We start from the raw sequence: 16,493 nt of genomic DNA, 5'->3' as shown, positions 1-16,493 counted from the left end.
TCTGGCCAGCAAGATCAAGCGTATGCCGGCTTTTCTTGACAGAAGTACGATGACTATACTTATTTAAGGAACCCGTGAAGAGCGCGGTTGAGAGAGTTGTAGGACAATCATATTTCATTCTGCCGTAAGGTGTCTTTTACAGTGTAGCCATGGGCCTCTTTGAAACGACCGAGGTTTACTTTATGACTATCATCTCATTCGATATTAGCTTTGGAAACATGTTGTCTTGAATGGATCAGGGCCAAGGTGTGGGTGGATATTGACATTCAACGCTAACCCAGCGCTATCGCGTCTTGAGCACGCAGCACCTCGGCCGAGGGATTCACCAGGGTTAGCCTCGACCATCAGTGAGGTCAAATGGTGCATCGGAAAGGTCACCAACGAGTTGGGGGCTGCATTAGACTAGTTCCCCGCAGTCTACATGGGTGTTCGGTAGCCAGTTCGCAATAATTAAAACATGAGGGGAAACATGCAGCTCGCTGCAATCCAACCCCGAGCTTTTCACCTTTTTATCCCTGTCAGTCATCCACTCACTCGGGAGCGGGTAAAATGGCAACCTACATAAGAGATAGATATACGGAAAATCGTGGGGGAACATGGGTTTCCTCTGGGCTGGATCGATATAGCTTCTCGATGGGAATTGTGTCACAACAACAGCTCTGACTGCAGACGAGGATATCGTCCTCAATAAAAAGGGGGCTTCGTTGATTATAAGAGCGTTAGGCAACCTGACTCAATCTTAGAACATGTTCCGATCCCAAACTACTGTTATCACGGCGGTACTGTCCCTGCTATGGACTGCCACTGTCATCACTGCACTCGGAAGTCCAACAATCCAGGAGCTGACGGTGGCGCTCGACTATGGCTCCTTCCAAGGAGGCTACTCTGCAGATTACAACATATCCTACTGGCAAAAGATACCCTTTGCAGCGCCCCCAGTCGGTGCCCTGCGTTTCCGTGGTCCTCAACCCCCAGATTCGTACAAATGCGGTGGGGTTTACAACTCAAGCCAGACGTTTGACATGTGCCCTCAGAGAACGGTAAGGAGAAAACGAAAAACAGAGCCAGAAAAATATTACCACAGGCATACACAAACTGACCTATCACAGACCAACGGCTCAGAAGACTGCCTGTACCTGGGCTTGTACACCCGCCCCTGGACGCCCACGCAGTCGCTACGCCCAGTGATCATCGCCTTCTACGGCGGCGGCTTCATCCGGGGCTCTGCGAGCTTTACGCTGCCGCCGTCGCTGTACCCGATCCATAACCTGACGCGCGGCGACACGGTCGTCATCTACCCAAACTACCGTACCAACGCCTTTGGCTTCCTCCCGGGGCGGCAAGTGGCCGAGGACTGGCCCGAGTCGGACCTGAACCCGGGCCTGCTGGACCAGCGCGCCGCCATCGAGTGGACGCGCAGGCACGTGCGCCACTTTGGCGGCGACCCGGACCGGATAACCATCCAGGGCCAGTCGGCCGGCGGCGGTAGCGTCTTGGCCCAAGTCCTCGCTGCTGCGGGGGAGTTCTCAGGCGCATCATGGCCGTTCCGCGCCGCGCTGGCAAATTCGCCCTTTTGGCCTAAGGTCTACCGCTACGAGAGCCCGGAAGCGCAGTGGATCTTTGACAAGGTCGCCGAGGAGGCCGGGTGCGGGAGAGCTCCTTCCGCAGAGGGGGAGTCGGACACGCGCCTGGCGTGCCTCAAGACGGCTGACGTGCAGGCGATCCGCCGGGCTGCGCTGCTGGTCGCCGACAGCCACGTGCACACGACGTCGACGTTTACGTGGGCGCCTGTGATTGACGGGCGGTTCCTGCGTCGGCCGCTGAGTAGTCTGGCTTCATGTCAATCGGGAATTGCGGCTGGGTTTGCAATGTATAACACGCATGAGGGCGAGGACTTTATCCCGCCGGCTGGTGATCTGTCTTTCGACTCCTGGCTCCCCGGGTTTCTCCCCAACCTATCTCTCGCGGATCTCGCAGCGGTCAAGTCCGCATATCCCGAAGTCGGCAGCTCAGAGACTATCGCCGAGTACAGCAATGCCTCCGTCCGCGCGGGGCTGATATATCGTGATGTAGTGTTGACCTGTCCGGCCTTGTGGTTCGCCAACTCCAGTGGTCAGGGCTGGTTGGGCGAGTACTCCATTAGCCCAGCCAAGCACGCGAGTGACGTCTATTGGGTGAGTTTTCTTTTCAACTCGATGCCAAAGAGAAAAGAAAAAAAAAAGTGGATAAAAAGCCCAAGCAGCTAAAAACCAGCCAGTGGAACACAATCAACCCCATGCACGAGTCCGATCGTTTCCATTTTGAAGGCTACACAGGTGCCCTGGCCTCCTTCCTGCAGAACGGAGGCCCAAACGTGAGGAAGCTTACAAACTCGAGCACCCATGGTGTTCCGCCGCTCGCGTCTGGGATGCAGTTCCACATCGACTCTCAGGGGTTTGGGCAGCTGGAGCTGGCGCACCTGATCGAAAGGTGTGCTTTGTGGCAAAGGCTAGCGCCCAAGGTGCCTTTGTAGATAGTGAAGGGGAAGGGCTTTATGCAGACAGACATCAAAAACCTAGGAAGACAAATCGCGATTGTGAGGCCTTCTCACATTGCTAAATATTCATTCTGAGTCTGTTTACCGTTGAGAAGTACCGAGTCCTGAGAACCTCCATAGGAAACAAGAAAAAAAAAAAAAAACACCTGTTAACGCCAACGCTCCAACCCAAAAAAATCGTTACAGACTGAAGAACAACCAGGAGTGCTGGCATGTGAAATGTGAGATGAATCGGCGGTCTTATTGTTGTCCGCCGTTTTGAAAATGTTGCATGAACTGGATGGCCTGTTCAATAGGATATCCGATGAACACTGGCCCGGTGAAAACCATCTGAGGGGCCTGAGGCGCTGCCTTGGGAAGAGGCGTCGATGGGTTGATGAAAGTGGGTTGCTGCCGTGATGCCTGAGCGGTCTTTGGGTGTCCCTGCTTTGGCGGTATTGTGGAAGAAGATGAGCGAGGATGGTCACGGGAGTCAAAGCCTGCCCCAGTAACACTGTCCGACAACCGCCGACCATTCTCCCGTCCATTTGATCGATCGGTCCTGGGAGGGCACGGGGACGACATCATACCAGACATGTCGCCCCGGCTCACGCCCTTGAGCTTGCTGTGGTCAAAGGGACACTTGCCCGCACCAGCCCTGGCCGTCATGGGGTGCGGCGGCGTTCCTGGTGCCCCTGGCGGCATATGCACAGGTGCGGGCGGCGGGCTGACGGGCCTCTCACTCTCGAGGTTCTGCAAGGTGGTGTCGTCCATGATTGGGACCGATATGCCCCACGGGCGCGAGGGTGACTCGCCCACGCGGACTTCCTTCAAAACCCGGTCAAAGTGGCTCTCACGATCGTCGTCGTCGGCGTTGGCCCTGTCCGCGGTCGCTTCTTTCACCAGAGAGACAACGAACTGCTCGGGAGGAGCCTCTGGCTGGTTGGCGCTGACTTCGGCGGCCCAATTCTCTACTCTTTCATTCGAGGCACGATCGATATGCTCTTGCATTTCCCCATTTGGCAGCATTGGTTTGTGCAATTGACTGAGATCACCAATCATACCCACGAGGCTGCCGTACTTTGCGTCGAGCTTTCTTATCTGCTCTTCGTTTCGCTGGTACCTCTGGATGCAGACCTCGTGGCTTCGCGGCATCTCGTGCTTATGGGTCTCTACGTAATGGGCAATCTCCTCTGTCGAGTGCTGATCCAGAAAACGGATCGGACACTTGTTTGCACCGGCACTGGGCGGCGGCTGCTGCGAGGTCGTTTCTTCTAACATGGCGGCGCAGATGGGATCGGCAGATGCGTGAGGCGTCGGGTCCTGGACGTTTCCACTAGAATTTGGTCGGTCCAGGCCGACAGCCTCATCCTCAACACCCCGAGTTTTATTGTCTTTGGCAACAGTGGATGGTGCAGCCGAGAAGGGACATTGCAGCTGACCCTTCTTCCCTTCCACGGTGAAATCCTGCTCCAACATGGCCGCCGAGATTGTGGTCGCGCCGGTGGATACGGCGTCTTTGCTACTTGAAAAACTGCCCTTGCTCGGGTCTGTCATGGCCGAGAGCTTGCTCGCTACCTTTCTGCCTTCCCGGATGAAGAGAGCTATCTGAGCGTTATCGGACCTGTCGCCACGCCTCGGTAGCGGTACAAGGCTTGTGTTTGCTAATGCCGGATGGCTTATTTCTGGAGGGAGCTGCAGCTTGGCCAGAGTCTCCGAGACAGCCTTCTCGGCTGGGGCATATTTGTCGGCAAGATACTGGTACTGAATCAAAATGGTCCACTTGTTAGCAAATTACTGTCTGCTAAAGAAAACCCGATGCAAGACGCAAAAAGGAAACTCGACGACCAAAGGTCAGAAAGTGGTTATGTTGTCTATCGTTGTGCTGTGCTATTTGCAAGCGGCTCAAGATCTAGAGCTAAAATGATCATCACGGAAGTCGGGATTTCGGGGTCGGCGGCAAAGGGCAGAAAGCGCGCGATCGAATGTAAGAGAGAAAAAAAAAAAATCACCTACTTGTTCCCGAGCGTAGCGCAGCTTGTGCTCTAAAATGGTTTTTCTGTCGATTAAATTCTGGACTTCATCCGCGAGAGCATTAAAAGACTCGATTAGAGTGTGTGTCAAGTCGTGGGAGCTCATTCCCACTACCAGAGCCGCGATGGCCGGGAATCATGTTCCAGCTTCCTTGTCTCTACACGTTTCGGCTGATTGATGAATGAGGAGCAAGACCAAGCGCAATTCAAAAATTTGTGACGGGCGGTTACTGCGTGAACAGCTTTTATTCCTAGCGGCAGGGTGGGGTTTTTGCCGCCCCACTGGAGCTCCCTTGACTTACTCGCCGGGCCATGTCGGTGGTTTCGATCTGATGGTTCTTTCCGTACATGAATTTTGACTGCCGAATTCCCAAGTTGAGCGAGGCATGTGTCTGCAGCCTGTCAGATCCTGATTGCGCGTCAAAGTCAAAGCCCCGATGTCCGTCGGGGCTCAATGGACCCCGAATAGGAAAAAGAAGAAACCCTTCCACCAGTTCCAATGTTAAATATAACGTATGTGCCAACCGTCGTAGGTAGCGTTTGTAATTTGTTGCACTTATCCTTTGCAAAATGTACGAGGGGCGATATGTTCCGCCAAATTCCCGTCGCTAGTCAATTGTGCAGTGTATAATACTTTGCCAGGACTTGATGTTTGTCAACTGACCACTATCGGATATGGTGTAGTGGCTAACATACGACGCTCTCATTAGTGAGGTACCGTCGTGCCCGGGGTTCGATTCCCCGTATCCGAGTATATCTTTTACATTTTCTGGTGCCGTGTAGATAATTTTTGTGAGCACCTTGATTGCTTGGCCTGAACCTTTTAGTCACTCACGGCCTGTCCCTAACTGTAGGTAAAAGGCTCACATGGGATACACTGTTGATTTACCCTTTGTTTGGGCCGTAACAAGATATGCCGATAATTTTTGGCAAGGTCTGCGGCGATCGTGCCTATGAAGCCGCTCGTTAGTCCGTGTTGGTAATTAAAACGGTTCAATACATATAAACTACAAATTTTGTTTTGCTCTTTCGAGCTTTATATTGCTGAGCATCCCAGTCAGTCTGGATTTGACACGCTGAATATAAACATTAGCCATTTCCTCTATTTGCCTCGGAAATTTTAGTTCATAGGATTTGACCACAAGCCATGCGGGGGGCGCTATATTTAAGACGACTACCTTCCTTCTATTTAAATATTTTAAATCTGACCCAACTTGGGGTTCTTTCACCTTCGTTTTTTTTTTTTTTTTTTTTTTTTTTTTTTTTTTTTTTTTTTTTTTTTTTTTTTTTTTTTTTTTTTTTTTTTTTTACTCAAATCCGCACACCTTTTCGTTCCACATACTTTCCACTTGGTGATGCCAAGGTCTACCATATATGTTATTAATATATATACACGCCAGGGTTAAAATCGCCCATAACTAACTTTGACCGTCGGTAAAGATGGCCAGGGTCAGCAACCTGTCATTGCGGCCGCGATTTGTCATCTTGTGGTATATATGATTAGTAGGGCTTTAAATACCAATTAAATATACTCCCAAAACGCTTGTTTAATCGCATGATCAATGATTGGGCCCCCTTACGTATTTAACAAACCAATGCAGGCTGCATTCAGGGGCCGCATTGAGGGGCCGCATAAAGCTCTTCACAGCCATAATTTACACCTCAAAAATTAAATCAACAGAAATAGGCCAAGGTTTGATAACTCTATTCAGAGGTTACCTAAAGCTATCTACAACGATATTTCCACCTAACGTTGGGATTAACGAAGATATTTTCGTCTGCATCAAAGCCCTTGTCTGCAGGCGAGTTTACGTCACTTTTTTCACACAAATATCTGGGCCATATTACGGGGTAAACGTACGCATAATGTACTGTGCATCTACAATTCGTTAATGCACAAGCGGCCTACCACCCATGCAGACAAGCCTTTTACATGCCATACATTGAGGTTGTATGTAAAACCCTAATAAATTATATATACCCTCAAAGTGACAGATCGCGGCTGCAATAGCAGGTTGCTGACCCTCGCTAACTTTACCGGAGGTGAAGGTTTTCGAGGTTGATTTCAAACCTCGCCTGTAAAATTTGCTGTGAATCTCTGACTTTAATTCGTCAGCCAAAGTTGCTCGCGACCAGCACATCTTGAGACCATCCGAATCCAAGATTGAAGACGCCCAAGGCGGGAAGCACTATCCTGCGCTTGAGTCCCTGTGATTCACAAATCTGAATCCACAAGAGATGCTTGCGGCTTTGACTCGGGACGGATACGATTCGGCCGGGCCCGGGAGGAGACAGCTTGTGTCACCACCACCGGCCTAGCCAAAACAGCTCTGACAATCCTTGACCTTGGCCTCAGTTGGAGAACTGACATATAATTCACCAAGATGTGCTCAGGTTCCTTGCAGAATAAGCAGCACCGCACCGTATATAAGGCCTACCCAAGTCGCTCGAGTATGTACACCCCGCCACCGTTGTCAAGATGGAGAAGAAGGACCGACTGGAAGTTGAGATCTCGACAGCCAAAATGTGCGTGCGCGACTCAAGCAACACCGTGGTGACAATCGGACCCAGTCTAGAGGCTGCATAGCATCTCGCATGGCAGTCAGTCATTCGGGCCTTTCGTGGTGAATAAGGCCCGCACACCACACTAGCCATAGTGACAAGATCAAAATCCATTCTAATTTGCAATATAATGCGACACTTGCGTTACGTCAGCCACGCTAACAAGCACAAGAGTCGCCCGGCTAGCTCAATCGGTAGAGCGTGAGACTCTTAAGAACTTCCGGTTCATCTCAAGGCTGTGGGTTCGACCCCCACGTCGGGCTCAATTCCCGTTCAGAGCGGCTCTCTTTTTTGCTTTTTGTTTGTTGAGTTACTTGGATCATGATGTTGTGTTGTATCATTTTTTGGTGTTTTTGGGCGGCACGCTGTAAATGAAACCTATTAGAACTACACGTTACTTGTCGTAGTCTAGGGGCAGGGATAAAGCAATGTTACTACCTTGTTGGGAAGAAGTCAAGGATGCAGGGCGAATTTAACCCTGGTGAAGGAAAATTATGGTGGTACTTTAAAAGGCCAAAAATAAAATAACATACATGTTTGGAAGCTTGGTCGTCTCAGACTCTATCTTGTGTAGCTCTGGAAAGCTTGGCAAAGTAAAAGGCTGCTCATTTATATGTATATATATATCAACTGGCAACCGCCTCTCATCCACATACCGCTACATTTGGCTACATACATTAGGTACTAGGACTTTTGGGATACCTTTGTCTACTCTTGTCTTGTTTGACTTTCCTCTTTGCTTCGTCTCCTTTCTTTTCATTCAGGTAAGGCTCAAAAGTTTGTCTTCTAGCGTTGCAAACATACACCGCCCGCCCATATCGCACCAGGCTTCTGATCACTCCCAATGCTGGACCTGCATACGCTGACCAAGCCAAACCAGACATTTTAAGTTTGCAGTTCTTCTGTGTTCCAAAAGAAAAAGAAATGCGTTTCCTAAGTGCTATAGTTGCCACTTTCGCCTTGGCTCAGGTCGGTTTGGCTCAGGCCGGTTCGGCGAAGGTCATCAACAAGTACCTAAACTATGGGGAGTGCTTCGGGGCCGAAATAAAAGGGAACAGGATAGTCGGTCACTACGCTACGAAATATGCGCTCCAGGCAGCCGATGCGGCGTGCAGGAATTTGCAGGATTAGGAGGTGTGGCGCAGGTGAACACACATGAACAGCTGCGTTATTGAAGAGAAGAGCCATGTTCTGGGTGAACTAAGAATATCCAGCCTCAAGCACACGCAACGGCTTCGCACGTGTACCTCTCTATATTTGTCCTCTAAATTGTAGCAATCTTGTAAATTTTGAAGAGTATTTCTGGACGGGTAACGTCTCTTGCCATTGGCCATGCAAAACCTAGTGAATTAGGGAAATGATAAAATGTTTATTCGGGCCCGGTCCAAGGTAAGTGTTGAGTGGATATTTTCAACTCTTATTGGTTATTACTTGCATAAACACATAGCCACGACATGCTGGTTTGGTCGATATTACACTCTCAAAGTAAAGAGCTGGCAACCACGGTTCTCGAATCGTTATATATCGCCCTTGAATGCAATCAAGCCGGGTCTTGCTTTAAAAAAAAAAAAAAAAAAAAAAAAAAAAAAACAGTACAGGAGTCAGTCAAATCAGCGGCTTGACCATGGTCCTCGCTAAAAATGAAAACAAGACCTTGATGACGTTAGATGCTGACTTGCCTATCATGTTATGTCAAGGGACCTTGGTGGCTGTCAGATAAGTATCCTTCTGTTCCCAATGAGCTACCGAAAGATTAGGCAGCTCCATGGTCAAACATATCAACTCTTGCACAATTAATATAATGCACCTAACTCTTGGTATTGCACTTATATCCCATGCCTTTTTTTTTTTTTTTTTTTAATTTTCTCTCTATGCTTCCCACTTCCCGCCTTTTTTAATAAGTAAGGTAAGCCCTACAATCATGCATTTCGGCATGGCAACATTTGTGCCGTCTGTTCGAACAACACTAGACTCCGGCTACTTTTTTTCAGCTAAATATAGCCCATTTATTCTTTTTTTAGGTGACAAGTATTCTTAATAGCCATCCTCAGCAGCGGCGAGGTCGAAGCCACTCTTACACATGAGACTTGTTTTGACTGGGTGTCTTGCGTAGGGATGTGCATTAAGGATAAAGGACAGGCTGGCTGCCCATCTTCTGAAGTCTGACTCCAGTCCTAGGACCATAAATATAACGCAAATGCTTTTCGTTTCGGTGAGGGTCTTTTAGGATCAGCAGTCAACCCTAGCTGTACACTGAGGCTTTGTCACAGCACTTTTATCTGGTGAACAGGCCCCATCCAATGACAAGAGCACAAGTAAAGTCATATCGGAACTTGTGCATAATTCGACTGTTAGCGGACGAGGGGGGTCAGCAGATCAAGTATTCCAAACAAAAAAAGACTTAAAAGAAAAAAAATAATCACCTTATTTTCTTTCTATCGCTCTCTTTCCATCTCAGCTGTCAAGGAGATCACCAAGATTGTACAAGGCTAAACGAGTCACCTCAGATCTTAGAGCTTTGGTAAAAACCGGAAATTATACGAAGCTTCTCACAAGACGAAACTGCGAGCCTGCTTGGTAAAGGGACCTATCGGCGTATGGAGTAAAATATATGAAAGGATTATTGGCGCGTACTGCCTACTCTCATCCCACACGCTTGACTTTTGCAGCCTGCCTGCCGTCTATCGGAGATCCTTTACCTGCAATTTATTCACTTGAACCTAGGGTGGGAGACAGGGCTATTACGACTAGTAGTGCGACGTTTTAGACTTGCCAATAGCAACAAAGGCATTAAATTAGCGCATGCTGAACGAAACGCGGCTAATCAATCGGATCGTCCCGCAACCTCCACAGCTGTGCAAACACTTCGTCGGACCGCGCCCTTATGGCATTGTGGTACATGACATTCGTCTCAAAGACCTTGGTGCCCTTGACCTTGGCGGCCGTCTCCCTGGCGAACCCGGCGTCGACGTACATGTCGTCCACGTAGCTCGTGGCGTAGACGGGCACCTCATTCTTCGCCAGCCGCGCCTCGTCGTACAGCTTGTCCCAGCCGTCGAACCGGGCCAGTATGTCGGCAGCCTCGCGCATGCGCCTCAGCTCCGGGTGCGTCTCAAAGTGCATCTTGTAGATCATCTCGCCCGAGAAGCGGACGAGGGGCTGCTGGTCCGCCGCCTTGCCGCTGGCGCCGGCGACCTGCTGCGTAAAGGCCACGGGGTCGCTGGCGCTGGAGAGCCAGGCGAACCCTTCCGCGGCCTCGCCCAACCGCTGCGCCGCCCAGTTGGACGCGGTGCCGTCGCAGTAGATGGCCTCGTGCAGTACGGCGTAGATGGGCGCCACGTCGAACGGCAGCGCCTTTTCGATCAAGACGAGCGTCGGATACGAGATGTAGCCGACCTGGCCCAGGTCCGACGTGATGCGGACCAGGAGTGAGTGCACCGCGTCCAGACCACCGTGAGACCCAAAGTTCAAGCCCATCGTCAGCAGCCGCGGGAGAGTGAGGGTGCCGCCGGCAGGCAGCTGGACCGAGGCGCCCGGGTTGCTGGCGAGAAAGGCCGCGATCTCGGCCAGCAGCTGCCTGTCGTCGGGAAACTTGTTAAAGTAAGCGGTGTTGCGCTCGGCGACCTTGCGGTACGTGGCCTCGTAGACCTCATCTGCGGTCCGTCCTACGGGCGCCAAGCCGCCGCTGATAAAAACCTCGCGCAGCGACTCGGGGAACAAGCTCAAGTACGTCAGGCAAACGAAGCCGCCAAACGAATGGCCAAAGATGCTCCACTGGCGTAGTTCTTCGGCGTGGTCGGCTGTGAGGACCTTCCTGACCGCCTCAAGATCCCGCACAATGTTGTCCTGGCGGAACAGCTTGAGATAGTCGGCCTGCTTCTGCGCATCTCCTTTGCTCTCCAGGAGCCGGGCCGTGACGGGGGTGCTGAGGCCCGTTCCACGGTAGTCCAGATACAGGACCTGGTAGCCACGGCCTAGCGCGGCCTTGGTGAGGGGCATGGACTCGGGCTCCGAGTTCCCGTAGCCCGGCCCGCCCTCGTTGTAAACCATCCAAGGCCGCTGTTGCGAGTGGTAGGTCTGGGGAACAATGGGCCGCTCATTCTTGGTCACACTGGAGCCATAAAGCATAAGTTTGGGTCCATCTGGGACTTTGTAGTCAAGTGGCACCTCGAACGAGAATTGAGTGATCAAGTATTGACCTGTTTGTTGGTCGTGCTGCCTTGGGTTAGTATGGTGGATAACCAAGGATCAATGGCACAGCTTTAAGTTTAACCTGCCTGGAACTACATGCGATTTGCATTTGAGCAGCTTGGCTGATGGGATTGAGTTATTGAATTCCATTAAAGCTCAGAAAATGTGACAAGAGATAGAGTTTAAAGATAGTTGATAATGTTTTTGTCGAGGTAATGGCAAAGGATGTTCAAGGTCAAGCGAGATACGGCGCGGATATTGTCGGGGGTATTGGATGCTGCGTCCATCCCCGCACTAGGTAAGCTGCCTTGTTTACCAGCGAAGAAGCAATCAACCGTCTGAGCATCCAATGCAGAAAACGAGGCGAGACGATTGTTGATGCAGCTATTGTATTAACCCGCCATTCCAACAAAAAAAAAAAAAAAAAAAAAAAGACCCAATTGGTTGTCGATTCTGAAGCTCGATAATTGTAGGATCGAGGATTTGCACTAGCGATATTGATGTCTGATGCCGATGATTTTAGCTGGCCACATCGGCTATATGCACAGGGATACTAGGTACCAAAAGCTACCTGTAGGCACACAACAGCTCAGTTCAACAGCCCGGAAGCTGCAGCAAATGAAATAAACCCTCTATAATCCAAAACGCCAACGCACATGTATACACTAGGTGAGTAGCAATCGTGTCAATATTAGCAGAAACCACGCTCTCTATATCGCAATGATAGATATAATCAGAACGACAACAATTATATCCGGTTACCTGCCGTTAGTAGCCGCCTCGTTGGCCATCTTGACCCCATTCCCGCGCGTCTCGGCGTCTTCATCTGAAAGCCGTCTTTGCTCCGTCTCATAATCGTGATCCCCCCAGAGCGAGATGTCGTCGTCGTTCATAAGCGCCGCCGCGTCCGTTTCGTCCAGCACGGCAGACATGAGTCTGGCATTCTCCGCGTCCGCATCGACGTAGTCCTCGCCGCCCGTGCCGTCCTCGCCTCCGTTCTCCTGCCTCGCCAGCTCCGCCGCCCGTGCCATCGTGCGCCGGTACACCACAAGACCCACGATCGTGCCGACCAGTCCTCCCGCAGCCATTCCTGCGTAATTGATGAGCTTGTCGCTGGTTGACATGGTGTCGCCCTCTTCGATGAGGAGGCCTAGGCGGTGACCGATGAAAACATGGATCAAGAGTTTGGGGCTGTGATGCGCCCATGCATGTCAGAATGGTGGCCTTTATGGTACTGTAAAATCCAATGGCAGATGCTAGGAGGCTAGGATAGGGAACGCAAAACTCACCTGACAAAAGCCGTAGCCATGGCGAAGTTTGCGGTCGTGATGCTCGGAATCGTCGCCAGGAAACCATTGCTCAGGCTGTACGGCAGCGGACAGAACCGCACCCCCGTGAGCACCAGCAACCCATCTCTCCTGAGCACCTGACCAAGCGCGACGAACCTCCTGTCCTTACCGACGAGGTTGTGCACATATCGACTCAAGACGCCCCTGCTTGCGATGAAGGAGCAAGTCGACCCCACCACGGTGGCCGAGGCGGCGATGGGCCAGCCCAGCGGGAACCCATACACCATCCCCGACAGCGTCATGGCGGTGCTGTATCCAAAGAGCGGCGGGAAGGCGCTGAAGAAGGCCATGAACCAGATGATCAGCCACCCGCCCGGCAGGTTCCGCCAGGCCTTGGCGATGGGCCCGAGCCAGGTGAAGATTGCATGGCTGTACATGAGGAAAAGGATCGAGACGATCGGGACGGCGACCACGGCCACTGCGACAGCGGCTTGTTGGATCCGAGGTAGCCGCAGGAAGATTATCCAGGCCTGCCGGCCAATGGTCTCGAGGTGTTGGAGGATGCGGGCTGGGAAGCTGTCCGGCGTGGACGTCGAGGGAGCCGTGTAGTGTCCGACACGCGAGGACAGGCGGCGCGATGGTGTTATCCTGCCCGGTCGCGGTGCCCATGAAGTGCCTCTTGCAGATTCTGGGGAGGATGTGCGGTCGGAGTCGGGTGAGGAGGAGGACATCGAGAGGGCTTCGGCCGCCAGGGCATGATTCGGCGGCATGATGGGTCGGAACAGGAATGTCTCGGAACTGGCTGGTAAGGGAGGTCGAGGTCCCGTCTAGAAGCGTCGGGCCGTAATTCGAGGTTGAGAATGTTGTAGATAGGTACGTAGTCTAGGGCCTGCGCTATGCCATTGAAGCTGAGCCGTGTTCGTGATATTCTAGGATTTTGAGTTTACCGGGATTTGGACTGTTTGAGGATTGTTGCGCTAGGATGTACTATGTATGTATTGTGGATTCGCGATAAACGTCAAGCCTCTCTGACTTGAGATGATGTGAGACAAAGTCAAAATTAGCAACAAAAGCTTTTGCTTGGTGTTGAACAGAGGGGATCAGCTAAACTAGGCGGCAAGGCAAATAAGACTGGTTAGATAAGGTAAAGTCCCCGGTAGGAACGAAGCACATTGGATTGTTGCCCAACTTCAGCTGGCTCAGGCAAAAGGATGAGCACCCACGACGGCGGTGCTCCTGGCGCTTGCCGCTTAGGGGTTCTCACAAACAATCCCATACCCATACCCCTGTCAGGCTTGACGCTTAGCTTATGTCATTGAATGTCCCGATTCAACGATACGGAGTTCAATCACGTGTCGCGCGTCGCGTTCTAATTGTGGTTTGCCAAGTCATTTAATTAATTCATCCTTCATCTCCAACCCGATTTTGTGACTCAGTCTGGAATCTAAAATGCTCCATATATCCCACCCTAATCAAGAGCTTGCTGTTTTCCCGCCCTCAATACAAAATGCATCTACCAGGTTTCCAACTTCAATCTTTCGACTTCAACACAACAACGCGAGCCAAGTCTTAGTTAGACTCGATGGCATGCCCGTGCCCAGCAGGCCCAGAAGAAGAGTAATCGGTTGTCACAAAACACCTGTCAATCTCCGTCAGGCCCTCGGCGCAGTATTGCAACGTTTCCGCAATGTCATGACTCCTGCGCAGACTCGTGTTCTCATCTAGCAGCAAGTCGAACTCTGCCCAGACTCCATCGCCGCAGTGATAGGCCACAATGTTCTTGATGCCAATAACCACAGGCGAGAAGCGGTATGCCATATACATGAGCTTTTGCTGTGTGTGGCGGTCGGCAATTTCGCCCGATAGGCGAATGATATTTTCGAAACATGTCTTACCCCAGTCGTACATGATATAGAGAGATAACAGAGCGGCTCCGGCAGGCTACGTTGGCGTTAGCTTGTGCTGCACGAGGTTTGACTTGGTGGGCTAGTTCACTTACATCGAGCCACCAAATGTGCGCCTTTGCTCCGATGAATGGGAACAACAGGGAGATGGTGTTAAAGATGACGTCGGTCTTGCAGTCCTGGACTAGAGCTTGAACTTGGGTCGTTTTTATTGGCAGGCAACCGAGTCCTATCAGCCCCTTGAGAATAATAGTGGCCAGCATGGAGCCGACAGCAGTGGAACCGAGGTCTTCGACGTGTCCTTCCAGGGGCCACAGCTTTTCAACAGACTCTTTGAGGATCTGCATGAAAGAAAGCACCATGATGATGGAAAAAACCACGATACCCAAAGGTTCCAGCCGGCGACGCCCAACAGGGAAACGTTTCTTAAGCGAGTCGAGACGCCATCCAACGACCTTGTTCGTCGTCCAAATGATGACAGTGCATAGTAAATCGAGCACCGAGTCCACCAAGGAGGCAAGCAGAGATAAAGAGCCGGTTGTGAAGACAGCGAGGATCTTGGCAAACACCAGCAGTATGTTTGCCAGCACGTTGATGTTGATGGCCCAGGTCGCCTTCTTCTTCTCCTTGGCTCGCTTTTGCTGAACCTCGAGTGGCAGCAGTTCGTCGATGCGCCCGTGCACATCATGAAGGCCGCCGTGCCGCTCCATGTGTCCATCGCGGTCCGGGTCCGGATCCATAGACTCGAGCACGTCGTCGGCGATAGCCATGACCAAGGCATCAACCTCGAGCCAGTCGTTGATGCGTTCGTTCTGCTCCTCATAGAACGCACGTAAATTCTTGTTTTTGACCTGAGCAATCTCTTCCTGTGACTTGCGAGACTTCTCAAAGATCATGCGGTCAATGCCGTGCAGCAGCTCCTTCTGTAGTTGAGCACGGCGATTGTCGTCTATGACCGTCTGGGCTGCATCCTGGAAGCGCCATATGTTTGGTCGGCGGCGGGCTAGAGGCGAGTTGTTGTAGCTGTAATACTCGTTGCCATTTTCGAGATCGCGTTCGACTCGGTGCTGGCGCGGCGTGCCGTGGTTCTGGATCTTAGTGTCGCCATGGCTTTTTGACTTGAGGAGCGGCTGAGACTGGCTGTTGAAGACGACGCGTTTCCCAACCATGACGTTCGGTCAAATTGGTTTCGGATTTGGAGATTTTTTTTTTTTTTTTTTTTTTTTCTCTCTCTTCAACAAGTGCTTCCAGTGACACCAATACCGTAGCTATGCTGAGACTAGAAAGCTCGGTACAACTCGTTGAGCTTAAAGATTTCTTATGTGTTTGGCTGGCGGAGGACTCCAGCGCGTTGGCACTGGCTGAGTGACGGTGGATAGCTTATGACGTCAAAAGCCAAGCTTCTCGGCTGCTTGTTCTTTCCCCTTAAATGGAAATCAAGACCGCTTTTGCTTTCTGGGGTAAACCTGAAATCTCAGTGTTCACAGACAGCGGCGATTGCTTTTTGAAAGGGGTCGGTAAAGAGAGGTTCAATTTTGGTTCCAACATATAGGACGTCTATAGTGATCGGGAGGCAAGAGGTCGTGTGTAATGATCATCGATATCTACGGGTGTCTTAATTCGGCCGTACATTAGCTTCCTTTGGCAGGTCGAGAAAAATTGTCAACACCGGGGCGCGATCAGTAATCCGGGGATGAAGGGAGAACACCCCGGTTGAATCGAATCTGCTACATTGTGCGATGCTTTGGTCAACATTCGATTGCCAGTTCGATCACTCAGGAATCAGGTACCAAGCCAAGCAAGCTCCTGTCCCTTTTTCTCCTACAGTAGAAGCAGTCTAAACAGGTATTGATTGGTTGAATGTGGGCCCACTCCCCGCATCCACGGATTTCACAATTTGGTTGGCCTTCAACTGTGGACGTACTCTGATGATGTCTTGTGCTTATTCAATCATGGCTTGCTTTGATAACACAAAGCTCCCGAACACGCAACAAAAACC

General features: G+C 51.2%; 5 protein-coding genes across 5 annotated transcripts; 1 reads left to right on the top strand and 4 right to left on the bottom strand.

The window, feature by feature from the left end:
• Positions 1–746: 746 nt before the first annotated feature.
• Positions 747–2,512, top strand: PpBr36_05297 (uncharacterized protein; the record flags this gene model as incomplete). The annotated part of the gene is made up of 3 exons (XM_029892453.1): positions 747–1,040; positions 1,110–2,174; positions 2,258–2,512. 3 exons carry the CDS (start codon positions 747–749, stop codon positions 2,510–2,512), a joined length of 1,614 nt encoding a protein of 537 aa, XP_029750235.1.
• Positions 2,513–2,776: 264 nt separating this feature from the next.
• Positions 2,777–4,654, bottom strand: PpBr36_05296 (uncharacterized protein; the record flags this gene model as incomplete). Its single annotated transcript, XM_029892452.1, has 2 exons — positions 2,777–4,279; positions 4,532–4,654. The coding sequence occupies 2 exons, from the start codon at positions 4,652–4,654 to the stop codon at positions 2,777–2,779; spliced, it is 1,626 nt and encodes a 541-aa protein (XP_029750234.1).
• A 5,276-nt stretch (positions 4,655–9,930) lies between these two features.
• Positions 9,931–11,451, bottom strand: PpBr36_05295 (uncharacterized protein; the record flags this gene model as incomplete). Its single annotated transcript, XM_029892451.1, has 2 exons — positions 9,931–11,325; positions 11,395–11,451. The coding sequence occupies 2 exons, from the start codon at positions 11,449–11,451 to the stop codon at positions 9,931–9,933; spliced, it is 1,452 nt and encodes a 483-aa protein (XP_029750233.1).
• Positions 11,452–12,059: 608 nt separating this feature from the next.
• Positions 12,060–13,360, bottom strand: PpBr36_05294 (uncharacterized protein; the record flags this gene model as incomplete). The annotated part of the gene is made up of 2 exons (XM_029892450.1): positions 12,060–12,492; positions 12,591–13,360. 2 exons carry the CDS (start codon positions 13,358–13,360, stop codon positions 12,060–12,062), a joined length of 1,203 nt encoding a protein of 400 aa, XP_029750232.1.
• A 799-nt stretch (positions 13,361–14,159) lies between these two features.
• PpBr36_05293 (uncharacterized protein) lies at positions 14,160–15,663 on the bottom strand (the record flags this gene model as incomplete). The annotated part of the gene is made up of 2 exons (XM_029892449.1): positions 14,160–14,531; positions 14,590–15,663. The coding sequence occupies 2 exons, from the start codon at positions 15,661–15,663 to the stop codon at positions 14,160–14,162; spliced, it is 1,446 nt and encodes a 481-aa protein (XP_029750239.1).
• Positions 15,664–16,493: the final 830 nt, after the last annotated feature.

Source organism: Pyricularia pennisetigena, chromosome 6 (genome assembly GCF_004337985.1).
Source record: "Pyricularia pennisetigena strain Br36 chromosome 6, whole genome shotgun sequence".
Lineage (NCBI taxonomy): Eukaryota > Fungi > Ascomycota > Sordariomycetes > Magnaporthales > Pyriculariaceae > Pyricularia > Pyricularia pennisetigena.
Note: the sequence above shows the minus strand (reverse complement) of the source record. Positions and strands in the feature narration are given on the sequence as shown.